General features: G+C 41.0%; 1 protein-coding gene across 1 annotated transcript in view; it reads left to right on the top strand.

Moving 5' to 3' along the window:
* Positions 1 to 4,239: 4,239 nt before the first annotated feature.
* Positions 4,240 to 8,570, top strand: part of LOC135251768 (inactive dipeptidyl peptidase 10-like) — a 114,053-nt gene continuing 109,722 nt past the window's right edge. The window contains exon 1 of the mRNA XM_064329522.1: positions 4,240 to 4,596. Within this exon, the coding sequence (XP_064185592.1) occupies positions 4,537 to 4,596 (60 nt within the window). The 5' untranslated portion in view covers positions 4,240 to 4,536. The remainder of the gene's footprint in view (positions 4,597 to 8,570) is intronic.

Genomic DNA, 8,570 nt, shown 5'->3' on the forward strand with positions numbered 1-8,570 from the left:
CACGAATCATAGATCACTGCTTAATAAAAGCATTTTTGATGTCCTTAGAAACAATTTTATTTATAATGTCAGCAAGCTGTTTCTCTTTTTTTTTGTGTTTTTCATGTTCCACAACTTGGTTGGGAGCGGGTATCAAGGTGAACCCTGAACCTGATTACCTGAACCTGATTGGCTCCTTTCTCCATACAGGAAGGAGTTCAAGCCCTAGTGCTGCTTCGCCACGGAGATTGTATTTTTCTCTTCCTGGAAAAAGTCATTCACATTTATCACCCTCTTTTGACCTCCTTTCTGCGAACACTCTGCATTTAACGTCCCTCGTTTGACATTAGGAACGGAGCAATTTCATCGCCCCATTACAAATCAGTGGAGAGAGCTGCCATTTTGAAAACGGCATGTCTGTTTGCTACTTCCTGTCTTTTCCTACTTTAATCAGGCATGTTGCAAACTATCTAAAGATGTTTTCTCACTGGTTGGATTTATGAAGTGAGATGTGAGGGGACTTCCGGCTCGTTCTTTAATTCTGAGATAAATTGCTAAATCTTGTGTTGTGTCTTTGGGCTCCCCACAACACATTCTGGGGCTACTATACTGTGCAAATATTTACATCTAAATGTTTATCATTTTAGTGAAGAAAGTGTGAAGAAAGTTATATGCTTCCATGGTAGGAATACCATTTAATGTGTTGTATGAACTACCATGAATGAGGGATTTATTTTACTCAAAAGACTAAACTTTATTAATAGCCATATAAACAGAAAAGTTCTCCTCAAACAACATTGATGACAGTGTTGACAAATGAACACATATTAAATTAAAAATTATATATATTCTGCTCATCAGCACCAATAGACGAGAGAATACTGAACGTCCTACCGCACTGCTCTCGACTTGAAACCCTCCAGATGAAACGAAGTGTAGCCTTCTCTGTGTGTGCAATCAATTATCATACAAATGTGGTCACTTGTTTTCCAAGGATACCCAGTATCCTCATCACTGGAAAATTAACACAACAGCCATTGTGCCAAACAAATGACTGGATATCCTCGAGAGCATATGTGTTCAGATCAGCAGTGCATTTGCTCGCATTATATAATTATGCAATTAATGGCCGCTATAAATTAAATATCTGCAGTGGTTGTCAAGGGCTGATTTGGTGGATGAAGCTGCTGGATTCTGAACAGGTGTGAAGATCCAGGGCTGTTAAGGATAAAATGGTCTAGCCGTTATAGCTCCGAGCTGACTATTCCAGGTTTAATGGAACGTATGACATTCATAAGGAAAGGTTTCCCAGCCATTACCCTTATATTCCAATAATCGAATACAGTCTGGGGGTGCTGAACTGAAATATTTCTCATCTGGAAAGTATTGCATCCCAATATTTCTCTACTGTGAGCATGACAGTGGCGTCACTAGGGTTGGTGACACCCGGTACGGTTGTCACCCTCATCGACGAGGAGGGGGTGTGGGCTCAAGGAATTGTATGTTACGCATTCAAAGGACAAAGCGCTTCTCGTCACATTAATACCGCTAATTAAATCAACCGGCAGTAAACTGCTTCGGAGAAATTAAAATCGTCGCTACACAAAACAATGCACAAAAAAATTGTTGGCAGTCATTTCGGTGTCATCCCCCTCCGCACCCCCCACACCGCCCTAGTGACGCCTCTGGAGCATGATAAAATAAACGGGTCAAAAACAAACAGATATGTGCTGTGAGACTAAAGTAACTTTCTGCCTATCTGTAATGTAGATGGGGACACATACACCTGGCTCATGAAAAACCCAATATGCATAGAATGGCATGCTAGGATACCAGTGAAAGATTACCGGTATTTTCACGCAACAGGAAATAAGGCGATTCTGTGACACAAGGGAAGTGGTCTTGTGCCAAGTGTTAGGCCCGTAAGGTTGTGTGTTCAAATGGCACCTACACCCTACCAATGGCTTTCAAATTGGTACACAGAGCCCATCTGCTCATACTGGCCTCTCAACAGTAATGGTCCTCTGAGCGAACAGAAAACCATCTCCCAGGATACCGGATGCAAAATAGGATGTTTTGTTCAGAACAGAATATATTAATATTAAAAAAGACACAGAGGGGCAGAAAGATGGACGTATTCCGGAGATACGGGTACATTTGTGTCAATTTTTAGAATCATTTAAAAATCGCTGTGTGGTATTGTACAGGCAAGGCTCTCAAGGCTACCTGGTAGGGTCATGTATAGTAAATGTCGATTAGTAAGAGGAGAGTTCAGGCAATTACACATTAGCAGCAGTGAGAAAGTAAATAGCAGAAATTTCCATCTTCCTCCGAGGTCCTTGATTTCATAGATTTTTCGTAACGCAGACACAGATGGCAACAATAGGTACGAACCGTGAAGTGGAACACAAACAATCTCAAATGAATGGTGTGATTTCTTAAAACATAGATTTTAATTGGTGGGAGGAGATCCTTGAAATGTGGGCCAGCACGATGAAGTAGCTCATGAATGAGAATTCTGCATCCCTGCGAGAGTCATGGCACCTCAGTGTACCTTCTGTTAGCTGATCCAGGACCAGCAAGCCAAGCTCCACCGCGCATATGCTGAAACTGATAAATGAGTTCATACAGAATGCTGCTTACAGAATAACTACACGTCAGCCAACTCCATATTCAAGTCTTACGTCATTATAATACATTTTGATGGGATGGGGGAGGGGGGGGGTTATAATTCTGGCCATTGCAGTCTAGAGCTCAAAGTCTGAAAGGATGGACAGTGCTGAAGTGGCCCTCACAAAACAGTGGTGGAGCCTACGTGGTGCTTTCAAGCCAGCCTAGGGGTAGTTTTCTTTCATAACTCAATGAATTACTGCTTTAAAAAAAAAAAAACTAAAAAAAACACAGCGAGTTAGAATTTACAAAGGCAGCCCAAAATAGAATCAACATGGTGAGTGCATAGTGCACAGGATTTGGCCTTGGACACTTGAGTAATGTAATCACCATAGGAACCTTATATCTCAAATTTTTTTTGTTTGAGGTTGGAGGGGTTGGGGGGAATTAACACTGACTACATAAATGTCCTTGTATCTTGACTACAACATTGCATGGTGTAGTTTTTATGTGCAGTGATGGCTGTAGCTAACCAAGGTGTCATCAAATTAAAGAAATAATTAATTTATCAATATAGCAAGTTGTGCACTCAAAAGGAACCCAATCTAGTGCAAGGGGTCTTTGATGGGAAAAAAATAGTTCAATCTGGGAGCTTTCACACATTTTTCTCATCAACCATAGAGGGTTCCACAAAGAAATAAAAATGGTTCCCCTATGAAGACAAGCCAAAGAACCCTTTTTAGAACAGAAGCGTTTCTTTCTTCAATAAGTGCACCAAAATGGCTCCTTACATCAGATGTGTGTTGATAAAGAGCGGGAAAATTGGGGTCAGGAGGAATAGGCGGCCCTGGAAACGACAGCCTGTCTGATTTCAGGGAATGCCAGCAGGATACAGCTTTCCTGTGAGGTTTTACAGTCCTCAGGGGGGGAACTGTGAAAAAAAAGAATGTGATAATTTGGTCGTTTTGTTCAGGAAAGAAGTCTATCATTATAAGTTCACCACGGCAGGTTTCCTTTAGAAATACATTTATGGAGTTATGACATCACGCCTTTGCAATCCATTTCCCCCAGCACTCTCTACTTCTACCAGAGGTGGAAACCTTAATAAAGACATAGATTGAAAGGCAGGTTTAAAATGGCCTGTGGTTTTATATAGCAAGACCCACAAGAGCCACTGGCAAGCCATTGAATACTGTAACATACAAAGAGCATTTCTTTCTAGTTAGTGGGCATAATAATGGCCTTTTGAAAGGACTGACTACGGATGAAGCTTTTACTTGGACATGGGTGTCCTACGGGCAGCATCCCCATTTATTCAAATAATACACTCTAAACGGATTAATGACCTGCTCAGAAATGTTTCGATCTCTGTAACATTTTCGCGTGGATTTCACAAACTACACACATGTTCTTCAAAAGTAAAATAAAACAAGAGTTTAGTATTAGGAACAAAACACTGCAAAGAAGAAGACAAAGAGGCAGGTACATTTTGATCAATTTAACGATCTGAATATTGGATTTAGGTTTTTCCATAAAGCTTTTGTACTTAAATTCATGAATGCTGCGGCAGCTGCTCCTGCAGAAATACCGTTAACAAAGGAGGTGCACTTATGCAATATGTCTTTTGCTGTTCAATACAGCGGATGAATCGTGCGCTGTCCAGCAGACTTTCAGTAGGTGGGTTTTTTTTTTTTTAGATCCTGTGCGCCACGCGCACTGTGTAGGAAGGGAATACGGTGACGGGCGGGAGTGACTGTAGCCAGCGTATCCTCAGTGTAGCATTCAGCTCACAGACTACTGCGCGAAAGGGAGCGGGATTTGAAGCGGAGGATACTCGACACACAGAAAATAACTTGATGGTGACTCGGGTGATTGTCCAAGGTGGTGCGTTTCTGTATTTGCCAAACATTTTTCTCTGGATCGGAGCTCTAAGAAGTCTGCACCAAGATGAACCAAACGGCCACCGTTTCCCACCAAGTCAAATGTCAGTCTTCAAAGCCAATTAAGGTAACATCGCTTATTCCTGATTGTGCTTTACTTTTGACCATTCGACGTTGAGCAAGGGTTAGTCACTCGCTCTGAGATGTCAATTAATAAGCTACATGTTATTGGACAGTTGCTTTTTAATTATTAGATTTTAGGAAAGTTTTGTGTCTCCAGCGTGTAGTTCAAACTAAGCTGATTGTTGATTGTTTTGCGCATGTAGGGGGCCCTGTTAACAGGGGGTTGGAGAGGACTATATGATATGAGATATTGCTATGACTGCATTAGCGTTCCGAGATCAGACCGTCAGCTTAGTGCTTTTGCACGGGTTGCGTAAGTTTTCCAAGAAAATAACAAATAATTATTAAGGGGGTCCTTTTTCTTATTCGATATTAGGTATCAAATTACTACATAGACGTTCTACAGTAGCCTGGTTTTCAATATGTTTCATTTTATTAAATTAAAAAAAAAAAAAAAAAAATTTAACTCGTTTGCAATTTTGGAGCCAGTGTAACTGCAGTAAACGTACTGAGCGACTTGGATTCGGAGCACGTATATATACCGTGCGTAACATGAAACAGAGGAAAAAAGAGGAAATATGTATAATTATGAGACAAATGTTATAAAATAAGCTTGCATGATTTTGTCAATTGGTTGACACGAGGTTGGAAGACAAATTGATGTGTCGCTGCTTATAAAAAGCTATGGCATTGATACCACGTGGACATCCTCAGGCATTTTCTTCACGCTGCACTCATATAATGTAAAGTCTCCGATTAGTACCGTTTGCTTGGTTTTGTGTCTGTTCATCGTGGCAGGAAACAAATGATGCTCAGTTGTGTGTTGCAGTACTTTATCACAGTACGTCCTCACGGTATTATAGGCTACCGTGTCTACTTCTGATCTGTGGCAGCTGTATGAGTCCATTGGTTCCAACAGAAATTTGTGCGTGAATAAATTACCAGCGTTCCAATACTTTGATCTAAGTATCATTAAGAATTAAGGTTGATATGACATATCAAACGCTTTTTCAGGGGACATTGGTGAATTGTGTGTTGCTCTTTGTTTCATAGCCCCGCAATATTGGATGCTGAACACAATAGAGGGAATCACTCTCACAGTATGCGCTCCAGTGTCTCTGCTACAGTGATATACAGTATACAACGAATGCTAGTTCTTGTTCACTCGATCTCGCTGCTTCATTCTTTTTTAATGCCATACCTTTCATCAGCTTTGAAACTGTACTGCATGCCAATTATGAAGGAGCTGGTTTACTTTTGTGTTGTGTTTGTTGAAGGGTAAAATCTTGCTTCTGGTGGTGACTCAGTACAGCTGCCAGTGTCCTGTCCTGTGTGTGGATGTGCTTGCGTGTGTTTATGTGTGTGTGTGTGTGCGCGCGTGCATTTGTGCGTGTGTGTGCTTTCCTTCAGATCACATTATTGGAATTATATAACATTACAGGAACAAATGTGTATATATTTATGAAATGTATGCCATTAAGTAATACAGTGAGCTCTGTAATGTTTGAGACAAAGACATATTTTTCTTGATTGGCTCTGTATGCCACACATTTAGATTTGTAATCAAACACTACACTTGTGGTTAATTTTTTTTTTGAGGGTTTTTTTATACACTTGGTTTCACCATACAGAAACGACAGCACTTTCTGTACATAGTGTCCCCATTTCAGGGCACCATAATGTTGGGGACATATTAATGTTATATAAATGAAGGTAGTCATGTTTTGTACTTTGTCACGTAGCCTTTGCATGCAACGACTGCTTGAAGTCTGTGATCCACAGACATCACCTGGTGCTGAGTATCTTCTCTGGTGATGCTCTGCCAAGGCCTGTAATGCGGCTGTCTTCAGCTCCTGCTAGTTTTTTGGGAGTTTGTTGTTTTAAGTTTTCTGTTCAGCACATGAAACACATGAGTGCAGTTTGTTTCAGATCAGGAGAGTGATTTTGCCAGTCATAGATTCATTGTCTTGCTGTAGGATAAAGTGCCGTCCAACGTGTTTAGAGGCATTTGGTTGAACTTGAGCAGATGAGACGCCTGATGTCTGTACACATACATATATATCTGCTACTATTAGCAGTTACATAATCAAGGAAGACATGTGGGCCAGTATCTGTAGCATGCCAAAACCAATACACCCCTGCCATGTTTCACAGGTGAGGATGGGGTGGGGTGTGTGGGTGAGGGGGGGGGGGGGTTACTTTGAATCTTGGGCAGTTCATTTTAGCCTCCACATCAGATCTTGCCATATTACTCTGATACAAGTGCATATTGGTCTCATCTGTCCACAAGACCTTTCTCCAGAACTCTACAGGCTCTTTTAGGTACTTCATTGCAAATTGTACCCTGGCCATCCTGTTTTTGCGGCTAACTCCTGGTTTGCATCTTGCAGTGTAGCCTCTGTAGTGCGGTTCGTGAAGTCTTCTGTGGACATTAGTCATTGATGCATCCGTAGGTGTTTGGGGAGGGGGGGTTTCTTCATTATGGTGAGAATCCTTTGAGCATCAAGTGTAGAGGTCTTCCTTAGCCAACTAGGCCCATTGTGATTACTGAGCTCAACAATGCTGTGTTTCTTAATGATGTTCCAAACAGTTAATTTTGGTAATCCTAAGGTTTGGCCTATGTCTCTGTTTTAGTTTATTTAAATTTTTTTTAGCACAACTCTGGTCCAGAGACACCTGGGAAGCCATTTGTCCCAAACATATATGCGTAATGGGGGACTATGTATCCAAAGTTCTGTAATTTCTACAAGATGAAACCAAAATGAATGCTGTGAATATGAACTGGTAAAAGTGATAAAAATAGGCCATCTGTACACTAGTCGCTCTGAGGAGAATTGTGTAGTGTTCAATCGCAGAGAGGTTAGAACTATTGAAAAATGTTTGGCTTTGACATAACATGCAATTACATATCAGCTGTATGGGTGTGTGTATGTGTGTGTGAGTGTGTGAGAGAGAGAGAGAGTGGGGAGTGGGGGAGGGGGAGGGTGGATTCTAAGGTAAATTATCTAGGTTTTCAGAGAATTGCTTTTGGCGTCGCTGTAAGTACAGGTCAACAGCGCCAGTTCCTGCTCATGGCGACGCCACGTCCCAGGCTTCAGGTCGTGGTGTCTGAACACAGAAAATAAACCGGGCCCTTAACACAGATTGCATTTGATAGCAGAAGCAACGCTGTCAGACTCCAGCTTCTATATTGTTGATGCTCGATGATAAGAAAGCAATGTCATGCAATGGCAGTGGGAGCCGTGGCATGTTGACTTATTGCACTGAAAGGGATTTATTTGTTTATTTATTTTTTTTCCCTCTGATGTTTAACACCAAGACATTTCTTATCTCCGACATTCACTTGGCTCTTGCCTTCACAGTGGGAAGTAAGCCAAGGGTGAATCTATTACATCTCTCTTCAACTTTAATCCAGGAATAAGTTCTGGTTGAGCCACCTCAAAGCCTTCACGTTGTTGACTATATTCTTTAAATGTCTAGAGATTTTAAAGAAACACACGCCAAGCTGGTTCCAGTATCCTGCATAGCTGAGTGAGATAATGCTCTCACCAATTAGTTGGAGGAAACAAAACCCATCCATTATAGTTAGCCAATGCATTATCAAAGTTGTAAATATACAAATGCATTATTTGGTTTATAATAGGCTCTAGAACATGGCATTTTACAGCCGTCTGTGGGTCTTTGTCTGTTTTACAGTGGTTTTGCAATCGCTCACGGTGGAGAGAGAACTACAGTATGTAACCTCAAACTGTGATTTATGAGAGACAGAGAAAATTGACCACACCCAGCTTATTAATGTAAGAAAAAACTTCTTTAATTAAAGCCATTAACTGGTTCATGCAACATAATCTGAATGAAGTGGAAAATTGGTTGAGCCCTCTAGCTGTATTACTGTAATTGCAGAATAAATGTTTCTATGTACTTAACTGCAGCGTGTAAGTGTATTTAGAAATTTGCAAATGGATGGCTGAATTTACA

This window comes from Anguilla rostrata, chromosome 3 (assembly GCF_018555375.3).
Source record: "Anguilla rostrata isolate EN2019 chromosome 3, ASM1855537v3, whole genome shotgun sequence".
Lineage (NCBI taxonomy): Eukaryota > Metazoa > Chordata > Actinopteri > Anguilliformes > Anguillidae > Anguilla > Anguilla rostrata.